Source organism: Gigantopelta aegis, chromosome 7 (assembly GCF_016097555.1).
Source record: "Gigantopelta aegis isolate Gae_Host chromosome 7, Gae_host_genome, whole genome shotgun sequence".
Lineage (NCBI taxonomy): Eukaryota > Metazoa > Mollusca > Gastropoda > Neomphalida > Peltospiridae > Gigantopelta > Gigantopelta aegis.
In genome coordinates this window covers 8,424,990-8,441,208 of record NC_054705.1, presented here as the reverse complement: position 1 = coordinate 8,441,208, position 16,219 = coordinate 8,424,990, and the positions used below count along the sequence as shown (strand labels likewise).

The following is a 16,219-nucleotide window of genomic DNA, read 5'->3' as shown; positions in this document are numbered from 1 at the left end:
TCTGGTCATCCTAGTGTTTCTAATACCACAAAATGCATTTTTCATCTTTTAAAAAACGCACGTGTGTCTGAGAAGTAACGGTTATGAAGTCGAGTTCTAGTCTGTTTTAAGGGTATATCACCATGTCAACGTCACAGACTCTTGTTTCACTCTGTTGTAACCTTATCCAGATGTGTTACAGGTTTGTAGATTTAACTAAACTTAGTGTCCAATTTACGGGTTGAAACTAGTGTCTGCGACTTTAACGCCTGCTATTTCATATGTAATGTATTTTGTTGTTTAGAATATCGGTGTTAGTATATATTCAATGTGTTTCTGGTCGTATTAATTGTTGTAGTACTGTAGTCCAAACTAGATGGGGGGTTTTTCCAGTAATTTTGTACATGCGAAACAAATATCTATTAGGAAATAAAAAGAAGTTTATACTAAGTAGCTACAAACAGGGCGCTCAGAAACACATTGGGTAATGGAAGAAGAAAAAGAAGAAATGTTTTATTTAACGACGCACTCAACACATTTTATTTACGGTTATATGGCATCAGACATATGGTTAAGAACCATTCATATATTGAGAAAGGAAACCCGCTGTCGCCACTTCATGGGCTACTCTTTTCCATTAGCAGCAAGGGATCTTTTATATGCACCATCCCACAGACAGGGTAGTACATACCACGGCCTTTGATATGCCAGTCGTGGTGCACTGGCTGAAACGAGAAATAGCCCAATGGGTCCACCGACGGCGATCGATCCCAGACCGACCGCGCATCGAGCGAGCGCTTTACCACTGGGCTTCGTCCCTGGGTAATAGAGACAATGATGTTATAAAGGAGAACATTTATTTAACGTGTAATCTTAGTCGTTAAAATAGACATATTAATCGGAAACATCTTATATTACCAGCAAATTCGGAACAGTCCGTTCAACAGTTTAATTTGACGTACTATTTTTACATTGCTACTTTGTTTAAGTTTTATAGTATACTTTTATCAACAATTATATTTTGTTTTCTGATTTTGTGTAGTCCGTTTTGTATATATATATATATATATATATATATATATGCATTTTTAAAACATTTGTTTATGCCCAGCAGTCTCGCTAATATAAGGGTATATAAATAATTTAAGGCAAATCCTAAAATGAGGCTGAGGACGAAGCCATATTAAAATATGATTTACTTTTGCAAACAGATTTATGTTTGTACAAATAATATTAAAGTATTTTATTTCACCTGTAGTGAGTATTCGAGTAAAAAAACACCTCGCCATCAACCACTGATTGTTGCTGGAACACATTTCTACTATAAATGTAATTGAACTTTTACAGAACAACTATATTTGTAATGAAAATAATGCTGAATATAATAAGATTTATGTCATATTAACTCGAGGCGATCGATAAGTAGAACTTGTTTAAGATTGCCAATTTCCTCTCCAGCTTCACTGTTGCGTGGTAACAATCGTAAAGGTCATCAATATTTGATACTGGAGGAAACAGTTTGATAAAACAAATATTATTATACTACTATCTAAAACACTGTTCTCCTTTTATGCTGTGACCAGCTTCCTATGGACTCATGTTTTTAGTAGGGGTGCAAATGGATGGGATGTGAGAAGGAAGAAAGAAATGTTTTTATTTAACGACGCACTCACCACATTTTATTTACGGTTATATGGCGTCAGACATATGGCTAAGGACCACACAGATATTGAGAGAGGAAACCCATTGTCGCCACTTCATGGGCTACTCTTTTCGATTAGCAGCAAGGGATCTTTTATATGCACCATCCCACAGAAATGCCACGGCCTTTGTTACACCAGTTGTGGAGCATTGGCTGGAACGAGAAATAGCCCAATGGGCCCACCGACGGGGATCGATCCTAGACCGACCGCGCATCAAGCGAGCGCTTTACCACTGGGCTACGTCCCGCCACTGGACGGGATGTGCGTTTAGTTCAGTGGTTAGAGCACTCGCCCGAGGTGCTATGGATTATGGGGTCGATCGCCATCAATGAAAGTTAAAGATTATTTTGTTTAATAACGCCACTAGAACACATTAGTTTATTAATCGTAGGCTTCTGAATGTCAAACATTAAAATTTAACGCTGATATAAATCAGTAGAGGAAACGTGCTACATGTTTCTATAAGCAGCATCCATCGGTTGGCCCTTTTGGGTTATTTACTGTTCCAGCCAGTGCACCACGACTGGTATATCAAAGGCTGTGGTATGTGCTATCCTCTCTGTGGGATGGTGCATATAATAGATCCCTTGCTACTAATGAAAAAAAAAGTAGCGGGTTTCCTCTCTAAGACTATAATTATAAAAATTATCAAATGTATAATATTCAGTTGCCGACGATTAATAAATCAGTGTGCTCTAGTAGTGCCGCTAAACAAAACAAACTAACTTTTTTCAGCGTTTAATAATTTGCGAGATAAACTACTCGCCTGATGCGCGGTCGCTCTGGGATCGATCTCTGCGGGTGGACCCATTGGCCTCTTTCTCCTTTCAGCCAGTGCACCACGACTGGTATACCAAAGGCCATGGTATGTACTATACTGCCTGAGGTGCTTTAGGTCGTAGGATCAAACCTCGGTGGTACCATGCTCTGATTGTTGTTTTTTTCCCCTGTCCCAACCAGTGTCCTACAATTGGTATATCAAAGGCTGTGGTATATGCTGTGTTGTCTGTTGAAATATGCATATAAAAGATCCATTGCTAATGGAACAATGTAGCAGGTTTCCCGCTAAGACTACGAGTCAAAATTACTAAATGTTTGACATCCAATAGCTGATGATTAATTAATCAATGTGCTCTAGTGGTGTCGTAAAACAAAACCAACTTTAACTTGGCACACCACACCACCGATGCCAGTTGTTCCAGGCAGTGCTACACAACATAGGCGTACGGGTTCTCATTTCTGTAGGGGAGCAGGCTGTCTTTTGCCCTGATTAAATGAAACTTTATTCATATTAGCATTACTACCAAAAAGCTATATAGAGGTGCACATGAGTCACTACGCATTCTTACATAGATTACAACTAATTTTGAGGGTAGAATGGTCGAAATACTGTACATGTTAAAAAGGTCTCAGGTTAGCACATTTTGGCCGAATATCTCTTTAATTTTTACCCGAATTTGAGGGTTTTCTCCAGCATTAGGAGCGCAGTTGCACCCCCCCCCCCCCACCAACCTCTGTCCCCGTGTCTTGTACGCTTATGGTCCACAATTTAAATACATATCCAAGGCCACTCGCTTAACAAAAGAAGAAGTGGACAAATTACCTGGACAGTACTATTTATGTTATACACGTTTCTATATGTCTCCAGTTAAGAGCTCATTTGTAATCTGCGATACATTCAATACAGTAAAGTCCCACTCACTTGAATTAGTGTCACGGAGCGACACTGATTGTGTCAAACAACAACAAGACAATGGTCTAAGTGGCCTTGGCACCAGCGGTACCCGCTCCAAGCTAACATTCTGAATTATCACAACTTATCAGCCGTATATTATTTTAGATTAGAAAAATACAAAGTACGTTTAAGTGCAAGGAGGTGTATTTAGAGAACACTTAAAATTAAGTACCATACATTACAGGATAGGCGGAAGCAAGTAGACAACGGATGGGGTGGGGTGGGGGTGGTGGGGGGGGGGGGGGGGGCTGACTAAGATCGAGGGAGCAAAGCAAAGTTTCTAGGGGGTTCGTGGGTACACTCCTCCGTAAACGTTTTTAAAATTAGATGTTCTGAAATCCAATTTCCTGCATTCTACAAGTAAAATTCATCTCTGTCTTAACATTTACTACAAATAATATTTGCGATTCAGAATTACTGGGGGAGGGGGCAGCACTCCTGCTCCGCCGTGCCTACATTATACAGTGGTGGATCCAGAAAATAGTTTGTGACGGGTTGGGTGGGGTGGGGTGGGGGGGGGGGGGGGGGGTGACTAACGGGAAAAGAGCACATGGGCGTCCGACCAACTCATTAAAAGGGCATCCCAGTGAAAAGAAAATTAAAAGAAGAAAAGAGGGGCACGTGGGACGAAACCCCCGGTCCTCCCTTGAATCCGCCCCTGCTTGATATACTGATTGAAATAAATAAGATATCACACTAACACGAAAGAATGACTGCCACTAAAAACTGCGTCCATGGAGTAAATGAATGAATGAATGTTTAATGAAAAGTAAAGTTTGTTTTATTTAACGACGCCGCTAGAGCACATTGATTTTTTTTATCTTATCATCGGCTATTGGACGTCAAACATATGGTCATTCTGACACTGTTTTTTTTAGAGGAAACCCGCTGTAGCCACATAGGCTACGCTTTTTACGACAGGCAGCAAGGGATCTTTTATTTGCGCTTCCCACAGGCAGGATAGCACAAACCATGGCCTTTGTTGAACCAGTTATGGATCACTGGTCGGTGCAAGTGGTTTGCACCTACCCATTGAGCCTTGCGGAGCACTCACTCAGGGTTTGGAGTCGGTATCTCGATTAAAAATCCCATGCCTCGACTGGGATCCGAACCCAGTACCTACCAGCCTGTAGACCGATGGCCTGCCACGACGCCACCGAGGCCGGTAAAAATGTTTAATGATACCACAGCACAAAGAATACGTATGTGTCATGAAGTTAACCGTATTACTAACATTCAATCTCTCCAGGTTCCAGCCAGTGCTCCACAACTGGTGTAACAAAGGCCGTGGTATGTACTATCCTGTCGGTGCGATGGTGCATATAAAAGATCACTTGCTGCTAATCGAAAAGAGTAGCCCATGAAATGGCGACAGCGGGTTTCCTCCCTCAATATCTGCGTAGTCCTTAACCGTATGTCTGACGCCATATAACCGTAAATAACATATGTTGAGTGCGTCGTTAAAGGGACATTCCTGACTTTGCTGCAATTTTTAAGATGTTATCGACTGGCAGAGACTTTTTAACGATTGTAATTACATATCAAATATATTTTTCTGCATAAAATATTAGTGGCTGTATATTAAACATGGTTCTGATCTTTCTAATAATTGTACTAGTTTAAATTTTAATTTATTTTCTAAAATATATTTCTTACAAATATTAAGACGTCCAGAAACACATTGAATATACAGACATTGATATTCTAAAAAAAAAAAAAAAAATTAATATGTAAGTTTAATCGTAGAAATATTTTATTAGTCGGAAACATCTTACAATGCAGCAAACTCAGGAGTGTCCCTTTAAATAAAACATTTCCTTCCTTCAATCTTTCATTGTCGACAGTCATTGAAATCCTCGTTACATTTGTATACACCAGAGACATTAACATCACAACGCTAACAGTGACTGCAATCTGGTCTATAATACCAAGTGTTCATTGAAATCCTCGTTACATTTGTATACACCAGAGACATTAACATCACAACGCTAATAGTGACTGCAATCTGGTCTGTAATACCAAGTGTTCATTGAAATCCTCGTTACATTTGTATACACCAGAGACATTAACATCACAACGCTAACAGTGACTGCAATCTGGTCTGTAATACCAAGTGTTCATTGAAATCCTCGTTACATTTGTATACAGAGACATTAACATCACAACGCTAACAGTGACTGCAATCTGGTCTATAATACCAAGTGTTCATTGAAATCCTCGTTACATTTGTATACACCAGAGACATTAACATCACAACGCTAACAGTGACTGCAATCTGGTCTATAATACCAAGTGTTCACTGAAATCCTCGTTACATTTGTATACACCAGAGACATTAACATCACAACGCTAACAGTGACTGCAATCTGGTCTGTAATACCAAGTGTTCACTGAAATCCCCGTTACATTTGTATACACCAGAGACATTAACATCACAACGCTAACAGTGACTGCAATCTGGTCTATAATACCAAGTGTTCACTGAAATCCTCGTTACATTTGTATACACCAGAGACATTAACATCACAACGCTAACAGTGACTGCAATCTGGTCTGTAATACCAAGTGTTCACTGAAATCCCCGTTACATTTGTATACACCAGAGACATTAACATCACAACGCTAACAGTGACTGCAATCTGGTCTATAATACCAAGTGTTCACTGAAATCCTCGTTACATTTGTATACAGAGACATTAACATCACAACGCTAATAGTGACTGCAATCTGGTCTGTAATACCAAGTGTTCACTGAAATCCCCGTTACATTTGTATACACCAGATACATTAACATCACAACGCTAACAGTGACTGCAATCTGGTCTATAATACCAAGTGTTCACTGAAATCCCCGTTACATTTGTATACAGAGACATTAACATCACAACGCTAACAGTGACTGCAATCTGGTCTGTAATACCAAGTGTTCATTGAAATCCTCGTTACATTTGTATACAGAGACATTAACATCACAACGCTAATAGTGACTGCAATCTGGTCTATAATACCAAGTGTTCATTGAAATCCTCGTTACATTTGTATACACCAGAGACATTAACATCACAACGCTAACAGTGACTGCAATCTGGTCTATAATACCAAGTGTTCATTGAAATCCTCGTTACATTTGTATACAGAGACATTAACATCACAACGCTAATAGTGACTGCAATCTGGTCTATAATACCAAGTGTTCATTGAAATCCTCGTTACATTTGTATACACCAGAGACATTAACATCACAACGCTAACAGTGACTGCAATCTGGTCTATAATACCAAGTGTTCATTGAAATCCTCGTTACATTTGTATACAGAGACATTAACATCACAACGCTAATAGTGACTGCAATCTGGTCTATAATACCAAGTGTTCATTGAAATCCTCGTTACATTTGTATACACCAGAGACATTAACATCACAACGCTAACAGTGACTGCAATCTGGTCTATAATACCAAGTGTTCATTGAAATCCTCGTTACATTTGTATACAGAGACATTAACATCACAACGCTAATAGCGACTGCAATCTGGTCTATAATACCAAGTGTTCATTGAAATCCTCGTTACATTTGTATACACCAGAGACATTAACATCACAACGCTAACAGTGACTGCAATCTGGTCTATAATACCAAGTGTTCACTGAAATCCCCGTTACATTTGTATACACCAGAGACATTAACATCACAACGCTAACAGTGACTGCAATCTGGTCTATAATACCAAGTGTTCACTGAAATCCCCGTTACATTTGTATACACCAGAGACATTAACATCACAACGCTAATAGTGACTGCAATCTGGTCTATAATACCAAGTGTTCCCTTGTTTCGTTTTGTCTCTGTATAACAGGATATATGCAAGGCGAAACCGATTTACATTATCACTCCTTGATATATATCTCAGCTTAGTTGCGAATACAAGCGATCAAAAAACATATCACCATATCGCATCATCAACGTCATCACTATCACCACCAACCATCATCATCATTCAACGCCATCATCTTTTAATCACAAAATGTTTTCTTCTTTCAGTCCCATGAACGTAATCATTGCCCTCTTTTCAGGGCTCGCCCCATTCATAGACAAATTAGCCAACTGATTTTTTAAAAATTGAAAATGGCTACAACTTTTAGTCTATGACTAATTAAAAAAACCTCCTTAAATTAATATTTTAATAATTTTCAAGGAAATACTCTACACATCTGACAACTGATGAAACCAAATTTGTTCTGCAGTGAGCTCTGATTTTACTCAAAATATTTTCTTTCAGTCCCATGAAGAACTAAATCATTGTCCTCTTTTAATGACTGAATGTTTTTTCTTTCAGTCCCTTGGAAAACTAAATCACTGTCCTCTGTTAATCAAGTATTCTTTCTTCAGTCCCTTGAAAAACTAAATGACTGTCCTCTGTTAATCAAGTATTCTTTCTTCAGTCCCTTGAAAAACTAAATGACTGTCCTCTTTTAATCAAGTTTTCTTTCTTCAGTCCCTTGAAAAACTAAATGACTGTCCTCTTTTAATCAAGTTTTCTTTCTTCAGTCCCTTAAAAAACTAAATGACTGTCCTCTTTTAATCAAGTTTTCTTTCTTCAGTCCCTTGAAAAACTAAATCATTGTCCTCTTTTAGGGCTCACCATGTCTATTGCAAAATAAGCCAGTTGGTAATATTTACACAAAGTGGCTATAACTAATACACATTTTCCTTCAATTAACAATATTTTAATAATTTTCAAGGAAATACTTCACGTATGTGAAATTTGGATTAATCAAATTTTTTTCCAGTGTGAGCCCTGCTTCAGTCACAAAATGTTTTATTCTTTCAACCCATGAAGCATTAAATCACGGTCATCTTTTAATGACAAAACTGTTTTCTTCTTTCAGTCCCTTTCCCATAAAGTACTAAATCACTGTCCCCTTTTATTTACAGAATGTTTTATTCTTTCAATCCATGAAGAATTAAATCAGTTCTCTTTTAATGACACATTTTTGTTTCTTTCAGTCCTTTGAAGAACTAAATCACTATCCTCCTTTAATCACACTTTTTTTATTTATTATAATCACTAAATGTTTTCTTCTTTCAGTCCCATGAGAAACTAAACCACTGCCCTCAACCACAGCGCTGAAGATGAATCGAACTAAGGTCCTCAAGGGGATGAGTTCGAGCATGCGCCGTTCAGAGTATGACGACGCTCTCCTACAGAATAACGCTCGCTTCGATAACAGGCTAAACCGCGACATACGTCAGGTGGAGAAGGCCAAGAAGGTCATCTCCAGGGGATACGAGAAGGAAAGTCAGTGGCTGAAGCAGAAACTGGCCGCGTCTCCAGCCTACACCAGCAGACGAGGGACTTTCCCTTTTGTTACCAGTCTAAGCGCCAGAGGTCACGGGGTCAACAGGTCTGCGCCATTTTCAAGACTGGTACCCGATTGGGATCGCGCACCACCCACAACAACAACAGCAAGTCCACACAACAACCATCATCACCATGGCATCGACGTTTTAGACGAATCAAAATCTCCAAGAGAAAAGAATGAAACGTCAAAGACGCCTGCTCTGACCAATGGACACTTAGATCACAAACCTCCGGAAATACGTCTGCCAGAGAATGCCGAAGAGTGCTCGGAAACGAGCGAAGACAACGAGGCAGAGACGAAGGTGCTGAAACCGAGGAGACACAAAGTTCCCGACCATTTCTGGGAGAACCTGAGTGCTCCGAAACACAAGTCGAACGTGCGGGTCGTGCGCGACAGACTGGAAGACGAGTTCAAACAGACTAGCACCAAGTCTAGTGTACACAAATCAAAGAGTTCGCCAGCTATGTCAGCAGTTACGAAGAGCAAATCAGCTCGGAAGTAAAAGTGTGTTTGCGCAATAATAAAAAAAAGAAAAGAAAAGAAACTAAAATAAATATAAATGATTTGGTGCATAAAACCATCGTCATTGCCAAGGCTGAGAAACCTTCTGAGCTTGGAGTCTTTGAGACCGCTGGTCATCAGAAATGTCCCCCCCCCCCCCCCCACACACACACAGTTGACCTTTATGACCTGCACGTGACCTAGTGAATATACGTGACGTATCGGTGTGGATTTCGGCTAATATATGTTGTATGTTACTGGCTGAATATTATAATCCTACTATGAAACAATGTTGTCCAAAACAAAGAGTCATAATCCTACTATGAAACAGTGTTGTCCAAAAGAAAGTATTATAATCCTACTATGAATTTTTTTTGTTTAGAATCAGGCATCATAATCCTACTATGAAACAATGTTGTTTAGAATCAAGTATCATAATCCTACTATGAAACAATGTTGTTTAGAATCAGGCATCATAATCCTACTATGAAACAATGTTGTTTAGAATCAGGCATCATAATCCTACTATGAAACAATGTTGTTTAGAATCAGGCATCATAATCCTACTATGAAACAATGTTGTTTAGAATCAGGCATCATAATCCTACTATGAAACAATGTTGTTTAGAATCAAGCATCATAATCCTACTATGAAACAATGTTGTTTAAAATCAAGTATCATAATTCTACTATGAAACAATGTTTTATAAACCCATATATCATAATCCTTCTATAAACCAATGTTGTCCAGAATCATGCATCATAATCCTAGTGTAAAACAATGTTGTCCAAAACCAAGCATCATATCCTATTATGAAAATATATAATTTAAACTCGAGCTTAATAATCCTACTATGAAATAATGTTCTCCAAAGCCAAGTATCATAATCCTACTATGAAACAATGTTGTCCAATACCAAACATCATAATCCTACTGTGAAACAATGTTTAGAACCAAACATCATAATCCTACTGTAAAACAATGTTGTCCAATACCAAACATCATAATCCTACTGTGAAACAATGTTGTCCAATACCAAACATCATAATCCTACTATAAAACAATGTTGTCCAATACCAAACATCATAATCCTACTATAAAACAATGTTGTCCAATACCAAACATCATAATCCTACTATGAAACAATGTTGTCCAATACCAAACATCATAATTCTACTGTGAAACAATGTTGTCCAATACCAAACATCATAATTCTACTGTGAAACAATGTTGTCCAATACCAAACATCATAATCCTACTATGAAACAATGTTGTCCAATACCAAACATCATAATCCTACTATGAAACAATGTTGTCCAATACCAAACATCATAATCCTACTATGAAACAATGTTGTCCAATACCAAACATCATAATCCTACTATGAAACAATGTTATCCAATACCAAACATCATAATCCTACTATGAAACAATGTTGTTCAATACCAAACATCATAATTCTACGGTGAAACAATGTTGTCCAATACCAAACATCATAATCCTACTATGAAACAATGTTGTCCAATACCAAACATCATAATCCTACTATGAAACAATGTTGTCCAATACCAAACATCATAATCCTACTATGAAACAATGTTGTCCAATACCAAACATCATAATCCTACTGTGAAACAATGTTGTCCAATACCAAACATAATCTTATTATGAAACAATGTTGTTAAGACTCGAGCTTAATAATCCTACTATGAAATAATGTGTTCCAAACCCATGTATATACAATCCTACTATGAAACAATGTTTTCCAGAACAAAACCTAATATTATTTTTTCATAATCAGGATTTCTGAACACGGAATCTTATTTTTATTTATGTATTTGTGTAAAATGTGTTTGATCATAATAATTAAATCTAATACTGTACTCCGAACCATAGACAGACGGTTATAGCTCTGTTGGTGTCGGTATCCTGATTTTATGTGAGAATACTGCTAGAGGACCCTCGAGATCCAGATATGTTAAAATCGGTTACACGTCCAGTGTCTACTGACAAACGGTATGCAACGTTGTAATATGCAAACATTTTAAACCAGAGACACCCTTTTCATCCGTCCACTTACTAAATAACCGTCCATATGAACTGAAAGATAGCACTTACAAAAATACAGCAGTATTCAGGGGCGTGTGAAGGAAGTTTAGTAGGGAAAGGGGGTCTAGACTGTGGCGACCGACATTTATAGGGGCAGGGGGTCGAATCGTGTATTCACGGAAAATATATTAAGAAAAACGAAAATTCACTTAAGCAGGAAGAGGTTTCAACCTCCGAACCCCCCACCCCCTCACACGCGCCTGTTATTTTTTTATATTTCTGGACATTAAAAATAATAAGGACCTAACAAATATTGAGATTCAAATCATTCGGGTCTCCTCGACTGCTTATACGAATCATACCACGGACGTACGATTGTTACCGATATGTTGGATACATGTTCTGCTGCCAAGCAATACTAAATTACAAAAACACACGACTACCATACTCCTTAGATGAATAATGTTATAAAAAGTTAGAATGTTTGTATTTGTGTTTATTTTAAAATCCGATAATATAACCAATATGAGTTATTACTATGAACAACACTAACTTTTTAAAGATGCCAGTTGTATTTCTAGTACATAAATATAAGTGGCAGTCATCCTACGCACAAAGTGGGGAAAATAAAATAAGTTTGTTTTGTTTAACGACAACACTAGAGCACAATGATTTATTAATCATCGGCTATTGGATGTCAAACATTTGGTAATTTTGACATTTAGTCTCAGTTTGTTTGTTTTGTTTAACGACACCACTAGAGTACATTGATTCACCAACCATCGGCTATTGTCAATTTCAGTTTCGTCTTAGAGAGGAAACATGCTACATTTTTTCATTTAGCAGCAAGAGATCTTTTATATGTACCATGCCCCAGACAGGATAACACATACCACGGCCTTTGGTATACCAGACTGGGACGACATATAGCCCAATGGGCTCACCGACGGTGATCGATCCCACACTGACCGCGCATCAGGCGAGCACGTCCCGCCCCAGACACACATATAAACAGAGAGACGGACAGTGAAAATAACGCATCGGCCAGGTGTCGTGATGTTGACCTTTTTGACACCCAATAGTCGACGTGTATTTTTGTGCTGGGGTGTCGTTAAACATACATTCATTCATTGTATCGTCCTGGCGAGTGACAGTCCCCGTACACGACAAATGGGAAGAATGTATCGTACGGGGAATGGCAGTCCTACACGCAAAGTGGGAACGATGTAGTGTTGGAAAGTGGCAGTCCTCTTAACGGCGAAGCACTTGACAGTGACACGTGCGATCAAACATGACTGTCACAACGTCGAAACGTATGATTAGTGAAATCGGTCGAGGATTTTCGAAAGCAAATTAAAGGGAGATAACTCAGTCTGTTAATGATTGTACCGGTGACGTATATAATGATATTCCACATAATATATATATTGGTATGTATACTGTATTTGCAATTTAATTAACATATTTCCTGAATTTAAGCTGGGCCCAAAACATTATTTTAGCAGTTTGGTCTTTAAAAATATGTAGCCAAATTCAAGTTTCAGTTGGTCAAACAGAATATAACAAAAGTAAAAAGTTTGTTTTATTTAACGACGCCACTAGCAAAATATAACAAAGGTGATGTCTTTAAATAATTGTGTTTAGCGAATGAGGGTAGTTTCTTTTGATATTCTTTTTTTTTATTTTTTTATTTAATAATGAAATATTCACACTAATTAAAGTTAAGTTGGGCAAACAACAGCTTAAAGTATGTGATTAATGTTGCATTTGCAATCGCTGTTGTCCAACCCCCCCCCCCCCCCCCCCCCAGCCTACGCCCCTGCGATGACCTATTTTGAGGCCGATATTTTGTTTGTTTGACATACATACCAATATGTCGTTCTGTTTAATATGCTGGTCTGAATACCTTCAATATTAACTATCTGAAACCCTGTGAAATGTGTGCCCAGGACAGACGAGCTTGAACATTCAGTGTATGTAATGCTCGGCTCAGACTGTCAGCTGTCACGACGGAGTTGGCCAACTCGACCGTTGCGTTGAAATCTCCCCCCACCCCCCACCCCACATTCAACTTACGACTGGTGCAATCAGATTAACAACTAATCGGTCGTGGAAGTTGTATACGATGAAAATCGAGTTGTAAGGGCGCTCAGAATAGCAAACAGAACGTCGTAGTAGACGTTGTGAGAGCAGCGAGTTGGCCAACTCCTTCATGACAATAGGAAGTCTGATCCTAGCATTAGCACCTTCCAACCCGATGGCGCCCGTCATGCGAATTATTCCATAGAACATTATTAGTAATGGTTAAATTTAAAGTCTCACTACACAGAAGTCATCTGCCATTGAAGCCCATGTTAAACTACCCAACTTCAAATGAAGATTGCCAATAGAACGGGTTCTCGTTAGCACTAACAACATACACCATTGCGAACATATATTATATAAGCATTTATTTTCACTCCAACATTGAGAACATTTCAGTCTCAGTTTTTTGCTATATGACCGCATCTGGCTCTAGTACCGGTCCGAACAGGTGGTTCATTAACGGATTCACTCCGACTGTCTCTTACGCTATTGTAGTATATACCCATGTCCCAAAAGGTCAATGCACAATATTACAAAATAACATGGGCAAAATACAGCCAGAAGGCTTACCATTAAACACACATATTGTTTTAATTCTTCACCATTTTCTAAAAGTGAATATGTGAACCATAACATGTGTCACAATTAGGAACTATAGTGGGCCGTCATCAATGAACTCTCACCCGGAAGTCAACTGTGTAGTGAGAGCTAAGCAGAATTTTACTTACTTTAAAATGAAGGTGGGGGATGGTGGAGGTGGGTGGAAACGAATAAAGGGGGAGCCAGTGTTGTCCTGTCTGAGACAGAGTGCTCATAAAAGATCTCTTGCTGTTAGTGAAAACATATATCGTGTTTCCTCTAAAGACTGTGTCAGAATAACCAAATGTTTAACATCCAATAGCCGAATGTGCTCTAGTGGTATCGTTAAACAAAACAAGCTTTTCAGTGCTTAATTGTATGCGTTGGTTGTTATTGTTAAATGCATGACAGCAACCACAGGTTGGTCCTCAAAAGCAAGGGTGGATTTAGGAGGGGATTCCTTACATCGTATCAAAACTTAATTGCTCCTGGATCGCAAGTGCTACTAAATTTAGTAACACTGTTTTGTGAAGTATTTGTGAATGACATGAAGTGTTGTTTGAGATGTTCGTTGGTGAATGAAATAGGCCAGATGATGAGCCTCGTTATCAGAATCCGTCCATAAATGTGTACATAATATATGTATTTAGTTTAGTGTTTTTATTGTTTCTGAATTAAAAAAAATATATATGTGTTAATTTTTTGTGAAGTAAAGAGTAATATTTTATAATGAGGCTGTTTGTTGTTTTTAATTAAGACATCACATTATAAACTAAACAAAACATTGCCAACCAAACTCGTATCCAAGGGGACTCGCATCCCCTTATTTAAATGCCCCCTTTTTCCTTTTATTACATTTTCTCTTTTGACGAGTTGGTCCAATCTTCCCGAACTATTTGATTGGCTTTAAACGTGGCCATTTCGTTTACCGTGAAGGAAATAAACCAGTCTATAGGACGGTTTTTGTTTTGGCTCGGTCTAGCAGAAGTCAGCACAAGTATTAACCTATTGGCCACACTTGTTGGATTTTTCAATAATATAATTGAAAAAAAAAAAGGAATGATTTTTTTTGGTGGGGAATAAAATTCAAAGCATAAACTTTACATTTAAAAAAGAAACGTGAATCAAATATGTTTTGGTCTTTATTCAACTGTGGGGCGGGATTTGGCTTAGTAGGTTGATTGCTCGCTTGAAGTGCTTGCATCGCAGGATCGAACCACCTCGGTGGATCATTCAGTTGATTGGGTTTTTCCTCGTCCCAATCACTGCCCCACAACTGGTCAAAGCCGTGTTATGTGAAAAAATGCATATAAAAAAAACCCTTGCTGCATTAAGAAAATGTAGCGGGTTTCCTCTAATGACTACGTGTCAGAATTAGCAAATGTGTGACATCCAATAGCCGATGATGAATTAATCAATGTGCTCTAGTGGTGTCGTTAAACAAAACAAACTTTATATGGTATCATGTGATACAATACCTTAAATGACTATTCATAATATAAGTTATAAGACCAGTTAATCCCTCCCCTCAGTTTGTTTTCACGTCAAGGTCTGCTGGTGATGACGTGTGATGGGGATGTGGGCATCCATGGCCTCCAAGGGGCGGGAGATGTAGCCCAGTGGTAAAGCGTTCGCTTGATGCACGGTCGGTCTAGGATCGATCCCCATCGGTGGATCCATTGGGCTATTTCTCGTTCCAGCCAGTGCTCCACAACTGGTGTAACAAAAGCCGTGATATGTACTGTCCTGTCTGTTGGATGATGCATATAAAAGATCCCTTGCTGCTAATCGAAAAGAATAGCCCATGAAGTGGCGACAGCGGGTTTCCTTTCTCAATACCTGTGTGGTCCATAACCATGTCTGACGCCATATAACCGTAAATAAAATGTGTTGAGTGTGTCGTTAAATAAAACATTTCATTCCTTCCATGGCCTCCAACTGGTTACGACAGTACTAGCTTCGCACAAAAAATAACGGGCATACTAATTTAAGTGACACCTCGCGCATGTTTCAAGCACAATAATAGCGTACGCGGTACAATAATACTGTCTTAAGTTACCGGCCGATGTATTTCCCGATCACATAAAACAACACTCTGTGACATATGTCACCAAAGGCAATGTTAAACGCTCTATGTAAAACTGGTGACATATTGAACTTTGATCCGCTGAGATGTTACTTGATATATTCAGGGTTCTTACACTTGGAAAAAAAAAACCCCATA

The 16,219-nt window shown here is 38.6% G+C and overlaps 1 protein-coding gene across 2 annotated transcripts in view; it reads left to right on the top strand.

The window, feature by feature from the left end:
* The window catches only part of LOC121377561, a 42,493-nt gene extending 30,489 nt beyond the window's left edge, over positions 1 to 12,004 (top strand). For both annotated transcript variants that reach the window (XM_041505608.1, XM_041505607.1), the window contains exon 2: positions 8,507 to 12,004. In XM_041505608.1, the coding sequence (XP_041361542.1) occupies positions 8,551 to 9,282 (732 nt within the window). In that variant the 5' untranslated portion in view covers positions 8,507 to 8,550 and the 3' untranslated portion in view covers positions 9,283 to 12,004. The remainder of the gene's footprint in view (positions 1 to 8,506) is intronic.
* Positions 12,005 to 16,219: the final 4,215 nt, after the last annotated feature.